Source organism: Scleropages formosus, chromosome 14 (genome assembly GCF_900964775.1).
Source record: "Scleropages formosus chromosome 14, fSclFor1.1, whole genome shotgun sequence".
Lineage (NCBI taxonomy): Eukaryota > Metazoa > Chordata > Actinopteri > Osteoglossiformes > Osteoglossidae > Scleropages > Scleropages formosus.
Genome location: NC_041819.1, coordinates 19707248 through 19732289, shown reverse-complemented (window position 1 = coordinate 19732289; position 25042 = coordinate 19707248). Strand labels below are relative to the sequence as shown.

The following is a 25042-nucleotide window of genomic DNA, read 5'->3' as shown; positions in this document are numbered from 1 at the left end:
AATGCATACCTTGTTCTGTAAAACAAAAGTCTCATTGTTCCTTTCATAAATTCAGTACGGCATTGGAACAGATGCAGTCCTACACATGATGGACATTGCAGGAGATGTAGTCCCACATGGCTAATGCTTTTGACAAACCAAAACTGGGGTAATCTCGTTGCTCAAATGAGAGTGGGGAGAAAAGATTCAGTTCTGTTGAGGTTTGAAATTTCTGAATGATTTTATTGGTTGTCAGTTAATTAAGCACTCTAAATAGCATGTCCATGAGCAAAAAAGCTAGAAAAAAAAACATATTTTTGTGTCTTGCTGCTTCTGGTGACTGGATCATTGTCGTGAAAAATTTCTCCATCCCAACAGATATCAGACCATGCTGGATTGCTGGCATGGAGAACCTGAGATGAGGCCTACCTTCACAGACCTGGTGGAGAGGCTGGGAGACCTGCTGCAGGCCAATGTTCAGCAGGTAATAAACCACTATCAGAACCAGAATCAGGAGACATGGGAAATGAGGGACATGAGATTTGCATGTACATAATGAAATTCAGCATACATTTATGTTTACATTAAAATGAATGTGATGAAAATACCTTTTGGACATCAAGACAATAACCTTCTGCTCTGTGTATGCAAATGATTTCTGTATGGATCAGAGTTAGGATTAAGCTTTATTAATTTGTCCTAATATTGCCCCATGATGCAGGACTGGTATTACAATGGGCTCTTTAGGCAAGAATCAACACAATGAATGCTAACCTCCGGTTCTGAAACTTTCATGCCTAGAAATAGAAAAAGAAAAGGCAATAGAAGTTTAATTTGTGCTTAAAAAAGGCTAAGGTTGGAGAAATGGCACCCAGGAGAGCTCAAGCAGAAACTATAATAGGAAATTTCTCTCAACATGTCTATTTCATTTCCCTTGGAAAGAGACAATTTCACAACAGTGGGTGAACCATGCATACCGTAAATGACTGCAGACAAGACTTCCGAGAACAAAAATGTTTAACTATGGATGAATTAAAGATATCTCTGTTACAAATATAAAAGATTTTTGACATGGCGTTTGCCTCCAGTTTAGAAATTAAAGAAAATGTGCCTGTGGGCGTCAATTCTCCACATCCACTCATTGCATTCATTCCCAATAGGAGAATTGTATTCGGAACTATGAAGTGTTGTGAAAATCACTAAATATATCAAATCTACCATCCTCAAACACACATAGGTTTGTGTATTGTCCATGATATTCACTTGCAATTTTCCATGACTTTCTATTTTTCCTGCTTTTCACAAACAAATTTGGATATCTGTAAAAATCCTGCTATTGTACACTGTTGGTTCTTCAATATCACCATGACAGGAGGGTAAGCACTATATCCCAGTCAACACAGCCTTGCTGACTAAAGGTGACGAGTCTTCCAACACCTCTTTGACAGAGGAGGGCTCCAACACATGTAACTCTCATCGGGATTCTGGGAACATGTGGTGAGTGGAACCTCCCAACATCAGGCTCGCTGCTCAGCTTCCACATTCCATAATTATTTGTAAATCTTACATGCCCCATGGAACATTTAAAATGAGAAAACTCTTAGCAAGGCCTTTAATCCAGAACAATTTATACAGCTTCAAGTCTTACATGCCAGCAGACACTAAGACCCAATAGGGTTCCCCTTGGTATGGATTAATCAAGTTCGGTTCTAAAAACTACAAAAATTTGCATATGTTGCAACATGTGTTTCATATAAATTACTTAGAAATGACTAAGCCAACAGCAAAAATGAGTGTTCATTGCAACAATACCCAAGAACCAAGACACACCAGGGCACTTTCAAGTAACTGTTCACAAACACAACATGTACAGTATGTAGGATTTACATTCTGTTAGGTAAAGATTGCCCAAGCTTTCTTACAAAGGACTTTGGTTAATTGGTTATTTTGTAACAAAAAATATGTTAGTGGATGTGTTTTTGAAGAGTATGCTAGCTCTTCGTTGTAATTTAGCAAAGCATATTTTTATAATTCGTTATAGGCTAAGTGAGAAGAATGTACAATCAGATCAGCTTTCTGAGGGCCAAAATCTTTTGCTTAGCCCAATATACCACCACGTATTTGCCTCTCATCATGACACTGGTCTTTTACTACAGGAACATCAAAGTGCGTCCTGCAAGTGTCAAGACCTTCGATGAGGTTACCATGCAGAGTGACACAAATGAAGCCCATGAAGTGAGTTGCTCCTACACACTTTATACTAACACTTAGGAAATGACAGCCAAAAAGTACAAATCAGAAATGTGGAACTGAGAGCGGTCCGGTATGACATGAAAAAAATCTTAAAATTTCCGCTCTCTGATCTTACTGTTTGTTGGAAATATGTTTCATATCATGTTACTTATGTGTGTGCATGAATGCACCATACAGGGTGGGCACTCTGACAGTGGAATGGGCTTATCCTCAGATGACATCAAAACCCTGAAACGGCTGGAGTCGCTGGCTAGACCACTAAGCAACAGAGCTCTTGGGTAAGTGCGTAGCTTCTCCAACATCGAGCTCACTGATGGCTGGTAGAAGGACATAAAGGGAAGTGTCTATTACCCCCCACACACCGATGCCTTCCTCTTCTCTGCTACAGTGTGTTTAGGGCTAGTTCCGTTCACTGGGGGAGTTCTTGTGGGCTTGTCTTTCACAATCTCCCTTCCTGTTCACGGCTAAGATCAGAAGAAACTCCATGTGGAACTCAAACCAGAAATTTTTTTGTCACATTCCCACTTCCTCAAGAACTGCCTCATATTTTGAAATGTCATCATTGTTTACAAGATGTGCTTTAATGCCCACGAGAATGATTCTCCTAGTCAAAGAAGTATATGCTGATTTTCAAGAAAAACCGTAGCCAGGCAAATACTAGGTTTCCACTAGCAAGCAGAGAAACCACATCGATATAAGATTAATCTGCAGGTGGGTATGTGAAGATGTGAACTTATATTTTAATAGAATATAAGCAAAACATAAAGAAATTTGGCTTGGACTGAGCTTGTTTTTGAAAATTATCATGTTAATCTGCAAAATAAATTCATGTAGTTCTAAATTTAAAGATCATACTCTGCATTATTACAGTAAATAGGACAATACCAAGCAGGGAAAAGAATGTAATTCAAGAGCATTTTATTAAGAGAGAATCTGATAGTTGTTGCCCGGTCCTAACCTGAGGCGGACAGGTTAATAGGACCCCGAGATCAAAAAGGGGCAGAGATTTAAATGATACAACTCACATGATGCTGAAGTGTGTTTTAAACTCTTGGTTCAGGACAGCAGCCACTCAAAGCCAATGTTATGACAACTCCTGTCATAAATCATTTAAGCTAATTGTGGTTTCCTATTACCCGTCACTAGGCCATTCCTTTGTTTAGATTACTGAAACCGTACAGATTGTTCATGATTAAACTGCTGCAGGGATTATCTACAGAGGTGAAGTCATGCAGCCCCCCTGCGCCAGACTCAGTACCTGTGGTCTGGACTTGATTTCATTACAGGTATTGAATAACACTTCTGAGAGGTTTAAACTTAAAATCGCTTGAAGGTTTAGGTGACATCGGAGAGACGTTAAACTTGAACGCTAAAACATTGACGTTTAGCCCATGGACTTGGCAAATCCCGAGTCTGGTGCCCTCTATTGGATTTACATTCAACCCAACTGAAAATATGTACCAAATGTTGATTAAAAAATACTCCCTATCATTTCTGTATGAAACTACTTGTGTAATGTATGCTGGCAAAAAAAACGGTGGTATTTAACTAACTGACTCTACTTCCAGAATCATCTTTCTGTGTCTGTATCGCTCTGTCTGTTGGTGAAATGCACTTCCGTTTACTCTGAGTTGTACCTTGCTTTGGAGAAAAACACCTGCCAAAGGAATAAATGTAAACGTAACGTACTGTGTTTCTCATACTCCAGTCTGTCGTTACCATACCAAGATATGGTGGCATTCCAGCACAAATCATCACAGATCAAGTGCTCTTGAATGCAATACCAGATACAGAGGAATTGAACACAGCAGAGAGCAGAATCTCACTAGTAATAAAACAGAAGGTTCAGATTATACATTTTTGGTACTTAAAAGTGCAAGCCTTTGAGCAAATAGGAGGAATTCTCAGAAAGCCAACTGTTAAAAGACTATACAAAGTGCAACTGGAGTAACTAATATGTGTTTCCATGTGGTCCTTCCATCCCCCATGATTAATCAATGTCATTAGAATCCAAATGAGTTTAACAGTACAACGCTGTTGCATTTGTTGTATTCTGCCTTTTCTCACTCAGCAACCAGCCTTCGCTGCATTAGTTCTGTCAGCTACAATGCTAATGGACCCATTATTATAGCCCATTTTATCAGACTCTTTCATCAGCAGTATGTTTTTGTTCTGCTTCCCCTTCAGATTAAAGGCCATGAGTAAGAGTAAGGAGTCTGTGCTGTCAGAACGGGAGCAGGACAAACTCCTTCTCCCACCTTCCACTCTGGACTTCAGCCTGGAAGACTCATCCTTGGACCCCAGTCTGGAGTGTCACAGTCCGCCGCCCGATTATGATGATGTGGTTCGCTATTCTGCGCCGCCCGTCTAGTTCTTTGGCGTGACTAGCCAAACGAAACTCAAGTGCACTCCCTCTGGACTTGACGTGTCCTTTCAGCTTCAGCTTCTCTCTCGAAGTTGCACTTCACAGCGCTACACCACAACCTCCACACTCCATTTCTCAGCTTTGAGCGAGTTTTTACACTTTGCCCACTTTGGCACTGCTTAATTTCTATAAAGGGACAATATACCGCTCTAGCAACCAAAATGAAGAAAATGCCAGGTTCTGTACAGCTACCCATGGTAATGTTGTTCGTGCAGCTAAATTGCTGGTTATTCCAGCAACACATATGTCTACCTGTATGTATGTTCTGTAAATGCTTTTCAAATGAAAAAGCATCGGGATGTGCTCTCTGAAATTCAAAAATGTGTTATACCTTGGGTGCTCGTACAGCACATTGTAAAAGGACTGCTGAATTAACCACTGTGATGCCCAAGCATTTGAACTTTTAACTCAGGTATGACTTTCTTCGCTATTCCTTAGCTTGCTATGTCTACTGATAAAATACCGTCACTCAGTGGGTTTTGGTCATGTGTAATGTACCAAGGAAAGGGTTACTGTACTTTTTTAAAACTACTGCTGGTACCATGCCACAACTGCAGGACGTGTCACTGAAAAAGTAGTTACCACAGAGGGTTCATCCATATTTCCTGTCTGCACATGTAGTTTTATATGTGAAAACTGGAAAGTGTTTTTTTTTTGTTGTTTTTTTTTGTTATTTTTACATGAATTAAAGTTCCAGCGTTAGCAGGTTCAAGATCATTTTGGGCAAACAGCAGCAATGAGGTGTTGGTACGGCATTTTGTAAACGCTCACAGACAGGGTGGAGTCCTGTGCTGCCTCACACACTGACATGAGCTCCAGTCCCCCGTCAGACCTCATCCTGGAACCTGGATCCTTGCAATCCTTCCTAAACAACAAAACAAAATTTGATACCTAGACTGCTGGGCCTGATGGAAACACTCTTGTTCCGTTGTTGCTTTTGCCAAAGGTGAAGGGAAGTATGTGGAAGGGTTGGTTTGTATTTGCTAAAATGCTGTTTAGATTGTTTCCCTAAATTCCAATGAAGTATCTGCTACGCAAAACTATGAAGGAATAAACTATGCATATTTATTTAAAGAATATAGGTCAACTTCATATATTTTATACAGCTTCATTTTAATCTAGAGTGGTTCATTTACCCAAAGACCTTTATATTCTCAGTGTTTTTGTATTAAAATGACTAACATTCCTGTGTACTTCTTAAATTCTGAAACCATATATGCTGGTTGTTTTGTAGTAAACAGTATATAGATTATACATTGTAATATGTGAAATTTACAGTATTGTAGTTATTTGATGTTTTGACAAGAAAGCATACTAGTACTTAAACTACTATAGGACAGACCACACTGTCTAAGAGGAATTATATGTGTTTAGTGAGTTGGTTGCAAGCATTTTCTAGTGTCTTCCTGTGTTGAGATTTGAGCATCACATCAATGTACAGTATTAGGCAGGTCATTGTTTTAAGCCCTGCAGGGTTTACTAATATACTGTATTTTATCTGTCTGTTCCCCTTGTTAAAAATGTCAAATGGTCTTTTTGTCAACGTGTAGGTGTGCTTTATTTATCACATAAACAAGTCTAAATGGTCAACCCCACAAATGTTCAGCAATACTCTTGACCAGAACGACCTTTTCAGGGTATATATAGGTATAGATATGCAGTCAGTTATGTAGATGAATAGAGTCATGTTGTTTTTATGAACGTGGACTTTTGGTTTGGACTGCAGGCATTGCAAAATGTATGCACTGATTATACTGTTTTCTTGTGTAGTTAAAGTGTATTCAAAACTGTATTTTTAAACAATGTTTAAGAAAATTAATAAATAAATGAATAAAGATTTATATATTTATACATTATGGCAGCCTCGAGTAACTTTTAAAATAAATGTGTTTTTACATACTTAATCTTTAAAAAATTTTATTATACATATTATACACATATTACATATAAATTGTATGCATATAAAGGCACACCCCTTTTATCAAGTGCACAGTCTCTACATATTATCCATTACGCCAGGATAAAAACAGAAAGTAAAAAACTCAAAGCATGCATTTATTTAGCTGGGTTTTTCTGCTGGAGTGATTCAGGGTTCATACCTTTCACTGTGTCCTTAACCACTACATTACTTGGTACCAGCAATATATGAAACAGGACATATTCATAATTGTCAGAAGCATGCCGAGTATAGAACGACGATGCCCATCATGCTGGCTTCCTGTTGTGTGTCTGTACCTAGCAGCCTGCCTTGTTAACATACACCAAGGAATCAAAGCTCATTCTTCACTCAATACTCCATGTAATGACAGTATTACTACATTGTTCACTAGCAAATGCTTTCATGCAAAGCTAGATATTTTGCTGAAGCTTTCTGCTGTAATGTTGCTACGGCAGGGACATTTCATTCCAGGTGAACTTGGTGGAAACACGGTGACACCTGTTCTCTTTCTGCACGCTGGTACTCAGTGCACCTTTGGTGGACAAGCAGAATTCTTTTGGATTCCTGCACTCATTTTTTTTTTCTGGATGCCTTGGATGCCCTCTGTGATTCATGCGTAAACCACGAACAGCCCATGTGATCCCGTACGCGGTTGATCTTGAGGACTTCAGATTTTATTCCGTAAGGCCAAGTACATGTTTCCCAGCTCTCAATGAACAACTCTGCGGTGTGAAACAAGTGTCAGTTAATTAATTCCATCAAACCCCCTACATACTTCAACCTGCCGGTCTAATCATTGCAGAGTCTTGATATATTGCCATGTGTTCCGCAAAGGGTGAGTCCTTAAGTAAACAGGACAGGAACTAGGTCTAAATCACTCCCTTTGCAATCATGAAACTTCCTCTTTTGCGTCAGTGTCCCGAAACACTGGCGCCTTGTGTGAATGGAGACAGTCAGACAGGAGACTCTTTGGCAGGGGGTCACTCCCCGTCCCACAGTGATCATGGCACGGAGGGCATCGCCGTATTAGTTGTTGTATTATTGCACTGGACCACAAACGTATCGGAGGTTTTTCACAAGCCTCGTAAGTGTCCGTGCAAGAAAAAGGAATGCAGCACAAGAGGGAAGATGTAAGTCAAGTACATTTCAAGGTAATTGTGACTACGTGAGGCTAAGCACGCACACCTACAACCTTTCCATGGAAAAAACAAGCAGGAAAAACACAATGGCTCTTCTATTGCAAGGCTGAGCTGTTGACAAAGGCCATGTTTATCTTGACTCCCTTTACTTCTGAACGAAGGCATACACAACACACCGGGACAGTGCTGTTATTGTCTGGCGTGCCACATTCCAAGATAGCAGCAGTACACTCTCTGGCTGAGCTGGCAAGAGTCAGGGTGTGTGTTGCTGCAATGCTGCATACCTCTCGGGAACAAAGTTCTTTCCTTAAGCTTACATCTGCACGAAAATGATGAGATCTCTACGACTAAGAGCTCTTTCTCAGCCTATGAGCTAGATATCAGTGTGTTTGTCTGTGTAAAACACTCAGCGGTAAATTGTTGTTATGGTCATGCCATTAATTTTTTTCCTTATTTAGGTAGAACTTCATGAACTAATTTGTTGCTTTTGAGATGGGTTTGGTTTTTGCTGCCAGAAATAAAGCTTTCAAGACACAGAACTGGCATTCTGTTTTGAAACCCGATCGCTTGTTATGCACTATGGCAGTTAAGGCAACTAATTTCTGAGGGGTTTTGGAAAATATCCGCCCACTGTGGTTTCTGCTCGTCTTCAATAAAGTCCCGCAAAAAAGTCAGACACATCAAAATGAAACTTGGAGATTAATCATAGGCATTACTGTTTCCATTGTTACCGACCCATGGGGAAAACACCACCACCTAGGTCAGCCCACAGTACATCGTACATGAAAAAGTATTCTAACATTATAAGCTAGAGAGGTGCGAAGGCTGACGTTCTGCCTTCGAGCAAAATACTTCACCTGAAGTATTTTGAAATTTCTGAAAATGATTTCATTGAGCTGCTCTATAATAAGCAAAAATTGCACAAATATTGCAAGTGCAGTTTGAAGGCTTAAAGGAAGGGTCTTCAGGGTACATTAAATGTATTTATACATCACACTGCGCTTAACTGCACCAACTTGCGATTTAAAAGTTTGAGTTCAGTATCCAGGAGAGACCTCAAGAGAACTACATGACCTGAACTGCTCGTAAAACATCCAATTTTGACATGATTTTGCGGAAAGCAGTGAAATAACATTGAGTTAAATAAAGTGCTGATTATGTTATTATGGTTTATTTCTGATCAGAACACACTTTATTTCATTTATTACATTAATTGATTTGGTTGATTTATGATTAGAAAAGTACAGATGTGTTCTCAAAAGGCCATAGCGTTGCAGTGTTGAAATAGTTATGATCATGGTCAGATTTCTTTTGTCAGCCAACACACACACACACACACACACACACACACACACACACACACACACACACAGAGTCTGAAACCGCTTATCACAGGCGGGGTTGCGGCGAACCGGAGGCTGGAGGGGGCGGGGACACACCCAGGACGGGACGCCAGTCCCCCGTAAGGCACCCCAAGCAGGGCGTGAATTCCATACCCTTTGTCAGCCCAGCCATGGCTACTAAATTTTAACCTGAGATAGAATAAAAGTCAACGGAAGTACTCTACGGCCAGAGCTGAGAACCACAGCTCAAAGAAATTAAAATCTAGCTATTGACATGTCACCCTTCTTATTTTTCACAGAGTGAAAGCTGTTATCCGAAGGAACTTCACAAAGATATTTGTACTGGAAAATTTTGGTTTACCCATTTAATTTGCCTGGGCCAAGTTAATTAATCTGTTATTAATCCGAGAGTAGATCACAAGTGCCGATCACAAAGCCCAAGATCCTATTTGTTTTCATATTGTCTAACAGCCAAATATTTGTATGGTTCCTCGCATCTAATAAGCAGATCCGGTATATTTAAGCAACACACTTATTACTTTGCTTAGAGCAATTGGGCAGAAGCATAGCTCCCAAATTTTCACTTCCACGGCCCATTCGGAAGGCAAACAAAGCCCTTAGACACAGGATGTACCATTAATCACTTCAACAGAGGCAACACATTACGGGGTCTCTAATATCCTGCCAAAAACACATTTTCCCCAGCCGAAGAAAAGCACGGAGGCCCAAAATACTTTCATCCCAGCACCGACTCCCCACCCCCTGATTAGGTGTGTGCCGCCGCCGTCCGCTCGCGTTGTTCCCATCAGCAACGTGCACTTCCCCTCCAGCCCCCCAACACAATGCATTTCCATCCAAAAAGGTGAAGCAATAGGAGGCCACGTCTGCTGCGCCGAACCACTCACCTAGAACCAGAACAATGGGCCGGATGTCCCCCGTAGCCAATCCCCTCCCCCTTCCCCACGCTCACGCCTATGTCGCCTGCAGAGGGACCCAGGCATGCTCCTCCTAACTTCTGCACTATGTCCTCCTTCTTTAGCCTGCACAGGAACTTTCAGGCAGGCCACAAAGTGGCTAAAAAAAGATGCTCGGAGAAGAATTGCAAGACACCTTGAACGTGTTTGGCTCAAGTTGTGTCTGAGGGGTCTACTGTATGTGTAGGGATGCCCTAAACATCTGTTGCAGCTATTACTGCAGATTGTTTCACATGATGACTCCCATACAAATATGAGCTCTCAGCTGATGCAGTTTTATGCATTTTAAAGATGAATTAATAGAAGCCTCACATCCATAAAGTGAACTTTAAAAGAGCAAGTTAATACTTAACAGCGACAATGGACCAGTTGGTAGTGTAGTGGTTGGTGCTGCTGCCTGTAGAGCTGAAGGTTGTTGGTTTGAATTTCTCCTTGAGCAACACACTTACCCTAAATTGCTCCAGTAAAAATCACACCGCTGTACAAATGGATAAGTAACTGTAGGTAGAACAGTGCTTTCATTCACTTTGGAGAAAGGCCTCAGCTAAATAAATAAATTTAATACGGTAAAAACCAAGCTGGTACATCAATGACACAATTACTTAACAGATGACATTCTCGTTATTATTACAGTGTGACATGCAGAAAAAAATGGAAATGAAGTGTGGCACACTCACATGAGGTTGTGACAGGCCTGAAAAACCATGTGATATTTTTTGTGGATGTATAAGTCCATCTCGGGGGCTCGGTGGCACGGTGGGTTTGGCTGGTGCCTTGCTGTGTGGCAGGTCTGGGGTTTGAGTCCTGTTTGGGGTGCGGTGGCCTGGTCTTTCTCCCTGTGTTTGCCTCCCTCACCATGCAGAGGAAGGACCTGGCAACCCACCTCTGTTTCCTCCCTTGACTTGCCTTGAAAACCACGCGAGTGGTTGCTATGGGTCGGCTTCAACTCAGCACTTACCATACCATAAGTCCATCTATATCTGTATGAAAATTGTGATCTTTGACATAGCATACAGGGAATGTCACACCTGAGAAAGGGATGCGATAGCTCCAGAAAACAGGCTCACATACTCACAGTATAACCAACTTTATTCTTTTTACTTTTACAGAGCACTCTTCTCACACATTGACAAAGAGCGCTGAACAAAGGCATAAGACAAATAGACAAATAAGATAGTTTACTAAATACTCAAATAATATATTACCCAGGTAGTTATTACAGCTATAAAATTCAACCAATGTGGTTTCCAGTATCAGTGGAAACACTGACATTGAGTTTCCAGTGTAAAGGCTAACATTTTGCATGCGCGTGTAGGTGGTGGTGCAGCGAGGAGCTTTAATTTAGCGTCTCCATAAATTAAAGTTCAACCAAGCTGGCATGGCGTGACCAGTTTGGTGCTGCTGCATCTGGCGCAGAAGTACCCCAATTAAGCATCCGCCGGAGGACCACAGAACCACCCCAATTAGGTCTGAGCTGGAGTACCTCAGAAAAACTCTAATTAAACCTCCGCTTTTGGACCTCAGGACCTGTCTTAAGGGCTAATTAAAGAAATAACTTACCGTAGTAGAGCAGAGATGCTATACCACACACAGGAGCAGAAGTCCCCATGGGGCAAGTGTGCCCACTGCCCCATGGAACCGGGTCCAGATGTTGAGCACTGCATCAGATTTTGTCTCTCCCTTGAGGTTCTGAGTTCAGACTCTCCAGAAACACAGCATCCTGCTGAAAGGCAGACATTCCAGCTTATGAAAACCAAGGCAGCAATATTCCTTGGTTTACTGCTCCTCTCGATTGTTCACGTGTTGCTTACGCTTTGAAATCATCTACCTGTGGGAAACATGCATATAGTATGTGCACGTGAGGGACAGTCAATTTACTCACTGTAAATGAAATTCAGCGTTCAGGTTTTTGAAAACTATTTCATTTATACAGGAATTGATTTGTGTGAAAGTTTCTTCATGTCACAATGCAGATTTAGGCAAAGTGTCACACAGATTATGTGACATCAAAATGTCACTACAATTTCAGTACCTGGAGAAAGTTACCTGGATTCATATCTTGTTTCAGCCCTACCCACAAATAAATACAAAAATACAAAGGGAAATTTTGCACATTTTCAGAATAATAGTTTATCCTTGGACTGGTTCGCTTGTTCTCTGCATTTTGCACGTGAATACACCTGAAATACCACTTAACTTGCAAGTCTCACAGGAAGCAATGCTTTGGACACAAGGAGTTCATCTCGATATGAAGGTTGGTGTCAAGCCCCCGGGAACGAGCAAAGCAGAGACACCTGCGCCCACTCAAGAAGACCAGGGATGAAAGAGGTTCCGCGTCCACACCCGGGCACGGATTCTTGCAATCGCGCCGTGCCTTTGCAGTTTCGGTGGCTCTCATCAGCATCTGTTCCTCGCCTGCTCTTGTGTCTTGACCCCTTGCCTGTTCTTTGACCGACCACCGAGTTTTGGATTGCCTGTATTGCCACATTCGTCCCTGGATTGACCCACGCCTGTTTCCTGACTCTGACCTTGCCTCGTCCCTTGAACCTGTCCAACGAGATTAAAGTCCGACCCGCAATTGGGTCCACAAACTTACCTGCGTCCAGTCCTCGTCCCTGACAGCTGGTAAGGTAGCTGTTACGCTGAGCTGATGAATCAAAAGTGCAGCTGAGCGCCGCAAGAGATTTCAGCAAAAAAGAAAGCGGATACCCCGGGGTTCCGTGTGAGGTCTTCAACTCACTCCAAGTCTAAAAACCTGAGATGCGAAAATACTTCTGAGTCACTTGAAATTATTTGCCTTTGTCACATTAACATAAGCTATAAAAATCACCATACTTCTTTGATTCTGAGACCTCTCCAACTGTTTATTCATAGGTGATGTATGTATAGTCTGTAGTATGTAATAACTGCAGCATGGTATTTCACCATAGTTTGACTTTATTTAATTGCTGCCGCGTTCTTTTGCAGTCATTTGTGCATTGTACAATACTGAGATTGGAATGTGACACTAGTTAAATTTACCACAATGCTAATTCCAGAAATATTACTAGAAATGACAGATTGCAGCGTCACAGTGACATACTTTTCAGTTTCTGGTGCACTATGATGATCTTAAAAACCCTTTAAGAAATAACTATTCACAGAATATTTATTCTGATGCTAACAGTCTGGTTCATGGTTTTATACTGAATAACCGAAACATACAGAGTAATGCTAAAATAAATATCTTATGCAAACCGAGACACGAGTTTGCATGTTTAACATGAGTAGGAAATCATAAAATGAAGTAAATGCTATTTGAAAGTTATTCGCGTTTGCATTCTTGCTCACGTAAACAGTGGTAACTATTCATACGTCTTTTGGTATCACACAGAGAAAAAACACGTTCCCGCATACACCCTTTCCTGTTGTCCACTTGAAAAAATAAAGATGTTTTTCAACCCGGCTCACGCTCCTCGTATCCTGTTTTAACTTGAGAAAACAGCATGCAAAGATGTTACATCCGCAGAAGCAGCCGAAAGTAATTGCCGGCTCCGTCGGCTCTACGGCCTCCATTCAAAAACACGTCTAAAAATATGACTGGATGATCTTGTAAGAAGCGCTCCTACTGCGCAGCACGGGGTCAGCTACTGGGACAGTCCGAAGGAGCCTTACCGCCGCGCAGCCTGAGATGAGCTGCCAAGCCCGCCTGGAACACCCTTACTGCTGCTAAGCTGGCAGGACTCCCCGTCTTGGCCAGAATGTCCTTGAAAAAGCAATGCCTGGCGAAGAAGTGGTGTCAGGAAAAAAATGTTAAAAATTTGAAATCACTTTAAAGGAGGGATGCTCTAGATACAATAGACAAGATTTATGACATTTTCTTTACACATCTGTTATATGTTTGCCTTACAGAACCTGAGAGTCTCTGTCTCACCAGTGCTATCTTTTTGATTTATTTACATGGCAAAATCTTTCCTACTGATATGAACAAAAATACACACGTTATCATTCCGCACATTAAACAGTCCTCTTTCTGCGGAACGCAGCTTTTGAAATCAGATTTCGCACTTTGAAGGCTGGAAATCACATACTTACGTATCTGTCAAAACATTTTTATCACCTCTGTATTATATTAAGTACCTCATTGTAACAGGATTTAAGAGCAAATTTTGAAAATATAATTAAATTCAACATATAATAAGCAAATGAGGACAATGTAGAATAGAAACATCCCGTGAAAGGCGGTGCCTTGTAAAAGTATTCAGACCCTGCAAACATTTTCAAATGTTGCAAAGCTTTGTCCCGTTTATCTGCAATTGCAAAGTCACATGCTTACACACTATGTACTGTGTAGAACCTAAACTTATTTATTTCTCTGCAGATATCCCAAAGAAAGTCTAAAATATAAGCATTTAGACCCTGTGGTCTGGTAACTTAAAAGTGTGCATGTGCAAGACACTTCTCTAAGTAGAATACCTATTTTCCATACCATTGGACTCTGCTTGCGGAGAAGAAAGAAGAAAAAACTCCCATTTACTGAATCAATGTCCTACAGGGAACCCTTGTCAGACCACGTATCTGAAGGCATGAAAATAAAGACCAAAGGGCATCCTGAGGAAGTAAGAGATAAAGTTATAAAAATGCATTGTGAAGGAAAAGGAAACAAAACAGTATCACAGTATATGGATAACCCAGCACTGCTGGCTTACAAATCGGGAAGAAGAAGGAGCATCAAACCACAAAGACTCTAAAACTGTCCCAGAAAACTCACCAATCAAACAATAAGTCTTGTGTGAGAAGCTTCAGGGAGGCTAACATTCACTTTGAAAGAGCTACAGAACCCAGTGGCGGAGAGTGGAGAGAAGGTACATCAGACACCTAGAGTGTATCACAAGCGCCATTAGAAGCTGATAAGAAAGAAGGTCTTAAAAAAACAACTGAAAGTCTATTTTGGAGTGATTACACTGGAGTGTGGGAAAAGACTGATTTTTTGGCAATACACAAAGCGCTTTGTGTGACACACAAGTAACATGACCCATGCCCTAAACAACACCACTTCTAACATAAAATATGGCAGTGGCAGAACAATGCTGTGGTGTATTTATCATCTGCAGGGACTGGTCATCCAGACAAAACAGAAGAATGATCTACAGTGCAAAAATGGTAATGCTGTAATACAATGTGGTAATCTGGGTGGCGCAGTGAGTAGTGCTGCTGTCTCACAGCGCTTGGGTGGTGCGAGAGGGCATGAGTTCGATCTCCGCTCAGTCTGTGTAGAGTTTGCATGTTCTCTGTGTGGGTTTCCTCAGGGTGCTCTGGTTTCCTCCCACAGTCCAAAGGCATGCTGTTCAGGTTTCCCCATCGTGTGTGAGTTAAACTGAGAGTGTGTGTTTCACTGATGTATGGATGAGTGACCCAGTGTAAGTAATGTATCTAGCAGTGTAAGCCATCTTGGTGTGTGGGCTACACTACATAGTATCCATTGTAAGGCACTTTAGAGAAAAGCATCTGCTAAGTGAATAAATGTAAATGTAGTCAAAACTGAAGGAATGATCTATGGTACAAAAAACAGTAATGTTGTAATGCAATGTATTCTTGTCTGCAGAAAGCTAAAGTTTGGACAGAAATTAATTTTTCAGGAGTACAATGGTCCCAAGCGCAATGGCAAAGAAACTACTAAAGTAGCTCAGAATTAAAAGAGTGGTTTTTCCTGGATTGGCAATAACCCTTATTGCTATCAAAAATCTTGTCAATGAAGGCTGCCTGTTTGGAACAATGTCACAATCAAGAAAATTTTAATAATACAGCTCGGTCTCTCAAGTTGTTCATGGGTTAGGTTCTATTAAATATATTATAAAGAGCTATAATGGAATAAAAGAAATAAAGGAATAACTGTAAGACATTTATTTTCATTTACAACTCATACAGTAGAATAATTTTCCTCTATGCACATTGCATAGGAAGGTTATATTGTGGAGGGAATGTCACTTCATTTTACTGTTTTATTTACATGAAGACACATTAAAATTGTCTACTTTAAAAGGGCTGAAACTAAAAAATACATAAGATATTAAATCTCCTTTTAATTATGTTGTTTTATACACCCAAGACAGTCACCAGGCAGCAAAGAACAGAGAAACGGTGGGGAAAAGAAAAGGGAGTGAGTTGCAGTGTGATGGAGGATCGTGTGGAGAGAACATATTATAAAGTGTTTCACCTTCAGTGCCAACTGCTCCATGGTACACTTCAACAAAACTGGCCAGGAGGAAGTGACGGATGCATTACATGGACATGTTTGTCAGCATGTGGTCACTTGCAGTTCCCAATCAAAAAACATAATAATAGAAATGTATCTCTATTTATTTGTTGGGTTCTTTCTGTAAAAGTCATGACTATAGCTGCAATAAATAAAAAGTGGATGAATCCCCTTCTGTACAACTGTCACAACCACGAGACGCGAGGCAGGAGGTTGGACCCGGTTGCAGTGGAATTTATTAATGATTGCGTGGCAGTACAAGACTCATGGTGAGGGACAGGCGAGGTTTTGAGAACCAAGGTGCAAACATCGTTCAGCAGGCGAATCCAAAGTCGTAGTTCTAGGTGAGGAGCGATGACCCAAACCGGAGTAGTCTAGTCGTGGGGCAAGGAAACAGGGCGAAGAGTGAAAGGATTGAGGTGAGAATTGAATGGCCGGTTGTCACTGGGAGATTCCGCAACCTGAGAACGGTGGTTTCACTGCTTTTAAACCACTGCTTTTTGTCCCGTTGATTCCTGCCAGGTGCGTGTAGTTAGGGCGCAGTCAGGGGGTCGAAAATAACTCCGAGATGCCATGTGCCACAAACCCTAGGAGTGCTTCTCGGACAGGCGTCCTCAGACCGCTAACTTTGCAGCAGCTCGTAAGAGAACAGAGCCCCTTTACTGTGTCGGTTTCCATGACCTCGATTCTCCTTTTGAACCACATTTTCTCTACGACTACATCCATTGCTTTTACCCACACTTCGAGGCCAAACTTGGCTCTGATCCTTCTTTGATCACGAACCTGGCTTTGAGCCACGCTTCGACCATGATCACGATCTTGGCTTTGACCCAATCTTGGCCACGAACCTGACTTTTACCCGCAATTCAATCACGGCCATGAACTTGGCTCCGATCCCGCTTATATCACAAACGCTGCCTGGCACCGTCACGTCCTCACCTCTGTTAGTCTGCATCGGCCCATGCTGGGCTCATATGACAACTGGGTTCACATTCTCAATCACCATGTGCTCATGACACCACACCCGCCCCCTCCTCAATCCTGTTTAAATTTCTATTTTAGGGGGGGTGGGAAGGGGCGTCATGTCAACAGAATGTTTTGCAGCCTTTCAATGGCAGCAAGCAGAAATGTAGGCCATATTCACTCAGAAAAGAGATATTCTGGAAATAGAGTAATACAGAAAATGCAATTAAAACGTGACAGTTATCAGCCCACACACCTTATTTACCAAGGTGACTTACACTGCTAGATACACTACTTACAAGGGGTCACTCATCCATGCATCAGTGGAACACACTCTCTTTCTGTCACTCACACACTATGGATGAACCTGAACAGCATGTCTTCCGACTGTGGGAGGAAACCAGAGCACCCAGAGAAAACCCACACAGACATGAGGAGACCATGCAAACTCCATGCAGACTGAGTGACGATCAAACCTGCATCTTCTCACACCACCCAGGTGCTGTGAAACAGCAGCGCTACTCCCTGTGCCACCATGCCACCATTTTTAACACAATGCAAGTATGAAAGCAACAAAAAGAACAGCATAAAGATATTATGGGCGGCATGGTGGCGCAGTGGGCTTGGCCGGGTCCTGCTCTCTGGTGGGGCTAGGGCTCAAGTCCTGCTTGGGGTGCCTTGTGAGGGACTTGTGAGAAACTGGCATCGTGCCCTGGTTGTGTCCCCTCTTTCTCCAGCCTTACACCCCATGTTGCCCGGTTAGGCTCCGGCTCACCGCGACCCTGCACAGGACAAGTGGCTTCAGCAAGTGTGTGTCAAGGGAATACAAAGAGGGATGAAAATTGTGAACAATTTACAGAGTGTAACAGTTTTAGTTGTTTTTTTTTTTAGTAGTGAAGTCTTGGAGAGTGGCAATGTACTGCGATTTTACTCGAGAGCGCTACAAAGTCAGCTTTCATATTAGAGAATTTGAATTTATGGCTATGAAATTTGGTTACTAAGCAAATCACATTGATTAAATAAAATTGTTGGTTGTCGTCCTTGCAGCAATCAAAGAAACTAAATTGTATTTTCATTGTGACAGTGAATATCTTATCACTGCAATATGTCTCATACCGCGATGGCTGAGCACTGTACCAGAGTAGGGCTGACACGCCCCCTAGAGGACAGACCTGGTCACAGCAACGCCGCTGCGATGAATGCAATACACCTGCTGTAAAAATGCTCGTACAGATTGAACCTTACGGGTTGCCGTACCTATGTGATCGGAGCATCGCATTGGTTACTATTTGTTGAATATTGAGCGAGTGAGTGTTGGTTCAGTTAAATACACGTGAACGTTCCCGGTTTGAAGAAGTGTGTGCTTTGCAACTATCAGTATGTGTTAGATATTACTTTAATCGTACAAGAAATGCTACAGCAGCATATGCAGCAACGTAATGACAGAACACACTGCAATGAATGAGTACATTTAGTTATGAGACAAATTCAAATAACATGTTCCATACGAAAATTAATACATTTATTTCACACCTACAACACTCAAATTTAAGATGATTTATCGCAGGTTTACAGTACGGAGTCGTGTAACGGTCGTGAAACTACCGACCTAATGTCATCTATCTATCTATCTATCTATCTATCTATCTATCCAATTATTTGTGCCCTCTCTTTTTATTAACAGAGATGTACACAAAAATAATTATAGTATATTAACTGTCTAGATCTTCAGACGTTTGCACGCTTGACTATAATTGATTGCGTAAATGATTCGGCAAATTCCGTATTCTGTCGCAAGGGGGCAGCAGAAGAGGCTGTCGATCGCGTTACCTGGATCTTAATGGGTGCAACAACATTATCAGCCGCTAGAGGGCAAAGCGTGTTCGCGGAGGTAAAGCGCTGGTAAAACGAAAAGTGAGGAAAACCTCATTTAGGTTATTTTATTATTACTGACAACAAATCACCAAAGCAGGCAAACATGTCGAACATACGACTTGACACCACTGATTGATTAAGGTGCTGATAGACCGCTTGCCAGCATGGAGGCTTTATAAAACTACCTTATTAAACTGACTCAAGCAAATTTACTTAAATGTGAAAAAACGTGCCCGACTGTTTAAGCGTTTTAAGTGGATGAAATTAAATTCATCCTTTATAAATTCTAGCAACAGTATTCTTAACTGTCCAGATAAATTGAAAACAGATGAATGTTCCCTAAGTGAGAGATTGAAAATGGTAATCCTGCTGCATGTTTTTCATTTATTTCTTTATTTGTTGTGCCTAAGACAGGAAACGAATTAAGTCAAAGTATTACTTAAGTGATTGATGCAAAAAAAAATGCCCAAATTACGAGCTCATAAAAGGAATACATATTTTGCAGTTTCTGTGAGCAAACGCGTATCTCACAAACAATGAGAAGACAAGGTTTGTTAAATTGTGAAAATTAATGGCAAAAACTTATGTGGAAAAAAAGGTACTCCAATTCATCGAACGAGTTTTCCAGCTCCGCTGAATTTCACTGAATATCCGAGCTTAAAATTCACCTGCATTAATTGTTGGATGTTATATATATATATACATACTGAAATTGTATGAGTATTTCTAGCAATACTGAGGAATTTTAATTTTAAAGATATGTGTGCACAGTGATTAAAAATGAATCATATGCTTTAATTTAACGTGAATGATAATATGATGATGAAGTCACGAAAGGAGTTCGAATACATGTGAGCTTTTAGTTCATGTCCGAGCTCCCTACATCACCAAAAGACAAAACTTGAAGGAATCTCTAGGAAGGTGTTGAAATTTGGCTTTTTTTTCCCCATCCTCGCTTTTCAGGTTGGACGTGATGTGAGGTTGCAGGTTTCCTTTCGCCGGATTTGGCTGGGACGTGTGATCTGAAAGTGTCACAGTGGGAACTGATGTGAATGTGAATAGTTGCGCTGCGCAACCAGACACAGCTCGCTGCGCGGTTCGCACCTCTCCGGCCTGAATGAGCGCAACAATGAGACGGGCGCGCGGGCGGGCGGGGGAGCGCGCGCGCGCGCGCGCGCGTGCGAGGCCTCGAAGCGTGGGAGCGCCACGTTCCCGCAGTGGGGTCTCCGAAGGCAGCAAAGGGATATGTGTGCGATTATGTCGTTGTGAAAAGGGTGCACATGATGTAACTGTTATATTCGGTCCGAGTCAAATATGCAGATCTCCATTTATATGATATTATCAGCCAAAACAGAATACAACTTAATAATGCGTCAAGAAAACACTGAAACGTTCAAACAATTTTGCATGTGCTTAATATCAGGAGTTGCAGTATCGCTGCACTGTTGAATGATTGTGCTTTTCTAACAATTGAATCTATACTCTTTTTTTTGCGTGGAAATGCGTCTTAATTAGAGAACTTTGTGAACGTTATTTCTAAAAGCGTATCGGTTTTCACCGGTCGTGTTTATTGGTCACTTTGATTTTCGCAAATTCGTGTTACATACCGGCAAGTACTTGCATTGAATTTTGGCGCCAAAAAGTATAAGTGGGGGGGAAAAAAGAAAAAAAAAAAGTGTGTTGCGCAGGCCGATGTTTCAGAAAGGGCGAGGAGGGGCTAGAAAGTGGGTTCAGCACCGATACTTGTCCATTTGAATGCAAATGTCTTGAGTGTGAGGGCCCTCCTGACGTCAGGTATGAGTGGCTATACCGCGGCGTGGCCAGAGACACCTTGTCAACACAGCTCAGCGATGAGCATCTGAGGCTCCTCTGGAAGTGTCTCTTAACCACCTCTCCGGGAACCTCCAGTGGACTATACATCCCGGGAGCCTTTTTTCATTAACGGAACGGGACACGTTTGAGTCACACACCTTTGCAACAGATATGTCGCCGTAAATAAGACCTTCCATCAGTCATGTACGTGGGGTACGTTCTGGACAAAGAAGGAACCATGTACCATCAGGGAACAGTAAGAAGATCCAGCATCAACATGCCTCCTCAGAACTTCATCTCCGCTCCACAGTACTCCGATTATGCAGGATACCATCACGTCCCGAATATGGAATGCCACTCACAGGCCACAGGGACCTGGGGACCCCCGTATGGGGGGCAGAGAGAGGACTGGGGTGCATACGGACTGGCGCCCCAGGCCCCTCTACCTGGGCCTGCGAACAACCTACCGCCCGGCCAGGGTTCCTTCGCTTCTCAAGACTACACAGCTATGAATCCTCCGCCGGGATCGACGGGCCTGCAGCCCGCGCCACAGAGTGTCCCGGTGTCGGAAGAGTCGCCTGAGACAGAACGACGCAGCAACTCGTACCAGTGGATGAGAAAAACGGCCCAGTCCACCTCGACCGGTGAGTGCGACCGTCCACGGCAACGTGCTGGTGCTGCGGCTCGAGACTCCCTGACGGTCCCTTGTTGCTACGTGTAAAAGGGCAGGCGGGTTCTCCGCGCACGAGAGCGTTCAGCGGCTCCTTTGATTTCACGAGAACTCTCTTTGAATTCTACAATATGAACATACAGTATAGCGTTGCGTCATTCCCACAATCTGGGCAAATTACTGTGTTAAAAAAGCGCTTTTTTATATTAGAAGCGGTTTTTCCGTAAGGAAAACCATTTCGAAAAACTGGTCCGATACAACTATTTTATTTTTTTTACTTAAATTTAGCTGCGTCCTCTCCCAGAATAACTCTAGAGGTTATTTTTTTTTTAAATTATACAGCTTACTTGAAAACTGCAAATAAATGAATAAATAAGGTTACGAACATTGTTTATAGTTATGGGAAAAATATATAGTAGATAACATTAGACTGATTAATCATATTACAACAGTTCCTAAGATGAGAATACCAATGAATGAGTTAAATGTTAATTCAAATTTTAAGTCCACACAAGTTGCTTTTTTATGTAAATTGTAGACTATTCTGAAAAATATTTCACTTTTCTGCATTATTTTGAAATGTATTTTATTCTCTGATATACGCCGAGTTCAGACGAGTTCTTCATAGTTTATTAGTTATTTAAATAATGTATTCAAGGTTTAGATGATGGAAATTTTCAACGTATCGAATGCTTTAATATATAGTTATTTTAGCTGTTGTTCCTCATATACACCTTGAATGATGAGGAAATGCTACCATATATTCCATAAGGATAATTTTATTGCCATTATTAGTCTTGGTTCATATTTACTGAAAGATTCGAGCGACTGCTAAGAAAAAATAACCAGTGTTAGACGAACCAGTGCGCAGTTAGCGCATTTTAGAAATACAGCATATAAGCTTTACATCATTTGGTTATTCCTATATTTGATTCAGTTTGATAGCTTTAAATGAAAACACTTTAAAATGGTAACAGAGGTTCAGCAAACTTTATTTAAAGCACCTTTTATTTAAGACAATTTTATTTAATAAAGCACAGTGAAATTTCATGGTTTTTCGTCAGGGATAAATTATTTCTTTAATTTGCGAACAAAAAAAGGCTTAAAAAATCAAAGAAAAGATTTTCGCAAAATAGGACATCAAATGAGGGTGCAAGAACACCAGAGACACTAGTGGTCATATGGTTCCAAAAGTCGTAAGAAATAGATGGCTATTAATTTAAACGTAATTTATAGCGTTAAATGCAAATACGGTTTAAGGGGTATATGTTGGTCGGAAAACTGTTAATAACGTAAACGACGAATTAATTTGTCACATTTCTAGATACTAGCTTTCAGCAGCTCGTTTTTCGTAGTTTCAAATAGGTGTTTATAAAAGGACGACATTAATTTCTCTGTATTTGGGATGTGTTCAGTATCGGCTGCACATTTGCCGCAGCCTCTCTTGTAATACAACTCATCACAATGGATGTTCCTTTAAATAACAGGGAAAACGAGGACGAAGGACAAATACAGAGTCGTCTATACTGACCACCAGAGACTGGAATTAGAAAAAGAGTTCCACTATAACCGCTACATCACAATCCGACGAAAATCCGAGCTGGCGCTTAACCTCGGACTCTCAGAAAGACAGGTAACCCTCAACTACTGTATATTGGGATTTCACTGTCAACTGCTTGCAAAAAAAGTAAAGTATATTATTGCAAAGACAACAATCTTGCAATCAATCGTGCAGTAGTGTTATTCTAGCGATAGGCTTATATTGTCACAGAGTATCCAGATCATGTATACAATGTACAGCTCAAAAATATCTAGTCCTTGTGATGTCTAGCTATCAAACCGTCAATTTATAATTCATATACCTAGATATATTACGCAGTTTATATATTGTCTATACATACGCACCGTTGGTGTGGACATATAACTAGAAAAACATGTGATAAAATGTATTCAAATAGCTTAAGATAAAAGTGAACTTAAGAATCCAAATGGATTTTTTTTAAAAATATGTTAATGCTGACAGAAGCAAACCAGGAGTGTAACGTGCTTAACTGACAATTGTCTTTTTTTATATTTGTAGGCTAACAAGTATGTGTGCAACATCTGTACATGGTAAGCGCCTCTGCTGTCATTTATTTCAGCGTCCCACAATTTCAACAACGTTTTATTTTCCTACAGGTGAAGATCTGGTTTCAGAACCGCAGGGCCAAAGAGAGGAAACTGATCAAGAGGAAAATGGCCCAGTCAGATGGCAGTGGCAGCTCTGGGCACAGTGAACCTGGCTCCCTGAGTCCTCTTCCACCACGGGTGTCTATGAGCCCTTCAGAAATTCACATCAATGTCTACCCTCCTATGGGAATAGATAACCTGCAGCCTGTTCGGAATATGCAGCAAGTGACTGTCACTCAGTGAGCTGCTGACTTGAAACTGCCAGAAGCACTGAGCACTCCAATAGACTGGAAGTACACTGAGGGCAGGCTTTGAACTGGTGTCGAGAAAACCATCCATCCATCCATCCATCCATCCATTTTCTTGACCGCTTGTCCTTCTAGGGTCACGGTGGCGATAGGGAGAGCAGAGAAGCCCAGACGTCCCTGTCCCTCGCAACTTCCTCCAGCTCATCCTCAGGGGATCCTCAGCCACTCCCAGGCCAACTGGACAAGGCAGATTTCCATGGGTCACTTGTCAAATACGCCACTTACATTGTTCATCTTAAATGTTACACTTTTTAAAATCCGATGCTGGAGACTTCACAATACAGGTTTTATTGAAGTTAAAAAAAAAAAAATTGTGTTTATGTTAGTGTGCTTTTTTGTTTGATTGTTGGATATAAATATTTTGTCAGTGTGATGATTATAAAATGTTTTTAAATTAAAATGACAACTTAATTTTTTCAAGATTGAGGCTTTAGTTAGTGTTCGGTCAACACCACACTGGTGTAAGTGTGAGCCAAGATTCAGTTCGTTGACTGGTATATGTTCCGGACAAGGCGACAGACAACCTCGAAACATAACTCTTTTTAAAGATGTCTTGTCATCCCTTTCTTAAAACACATTTATTGTCTTATTATTCACACAGTACCAACTGGACTATGCACACACAGGCTATACTCAGCATGATGTTAACAAACTTGGGTTTGAGCCTAAATCCCATGAGCTGGGGAATTTCACTGAAAGAAACCCACAGTAGTCATACGTTTATTTTTAAAAAAACATTTTAAGTTTAACAATTCTGCACTCATTTAAAACGAGCCTTTGAATGTAAACAGAATTCCGTTAAGCCTTTAACTCAGCACTTTATATTTCTTATGTACTTTCATAAAACTATTTACATTTCGAACAGGGACACACTTGTCAGAAGTATAAGGGAAACCCTAAACTTTTACGAACTATAAAGCATTCCTACAAAGACAGGCGAATGTTTTACTCGAAACAG

General features: G+C 41.3%; 2 protein-coding genes across 4 annotated transcripts in view; both read left to right on the top strand.

Moving 5' to 3' along the window:
* The window catches only part of LOC108929000 (vascular endothelial growth factor receptor kdr-like), a 43712-nt gene extending 37314 nt beyond the window's left edge, over positions 1–6398 (top strand). For all 3 annotated transcript variants that reach the window (XM_018743263.2, XM_018743265.2, XM_018743262.2), the window contains 5 exons: positions 358–463; positions 1352–1476; positions 2136–2214; positions 2410–2510; positions 4420–6398. In XM_018743263.2, the coding sequence (XP_018598779.2) occupies positions 358–463; positions 1352–1476; positions 2136–2214; positions 2410–2510; positions 4420–4603 (595 nt within the window). In that variant the 3' untranslated portion in view covers positions 4604–6398. The remainder of the gene's footprint in view (positions 1–357; positions 464–1351; positions 1477–2135; positions 2215–2409; positions 2511–4419) is intronic.
* Positions 6399–21139: 14741 nt separating this feature from the next.
* Positions 21140–24159, top strand: LOC108928955 (homeobox protein CDX-1-like). Its single transcript, XM_018743171.2, has 3 exons — positions 21140–21581; positions 23095–23240; positions 23786–24159. The coding sequence occupies exons 1-3, from the start codon at positions 21140–21142 to the stop codon at positions 24017–24019; spliced, it is 822 nt and encodes a 273-aa protein (XP_018598687.1). The 3' UTR covers positions 24020–24159.
* The last annotated feature ends 883 nt before the right edge of the window (positions 24160–25042 follow it).

Excerpts from the sequence above, each read along its gene's own strand:
- LOC108928955 (XM_018743171.2), top strand. The coding sequence starts at position 21,140 with ATGTACGTGGGGTACGTTCTGGACAAAGAAGGAACCATGTACCATCAG. Across the intron at positions 21,582-23,094 it reads GGCCCAGTCCACCTCGACCG|GGAAAACGAGGACGAAGGAC; the intron begins GTGAGTGCGACC and ends TTTAAATAACAG. Across the intron at positions 23,241-23,785 it reads TCGGACTCTCAGAAAGACAG|GTGAAGATCTGGTTTCAGAA; the intron begins GTAACCCTCAAC and ends ATTTTCCTACAG.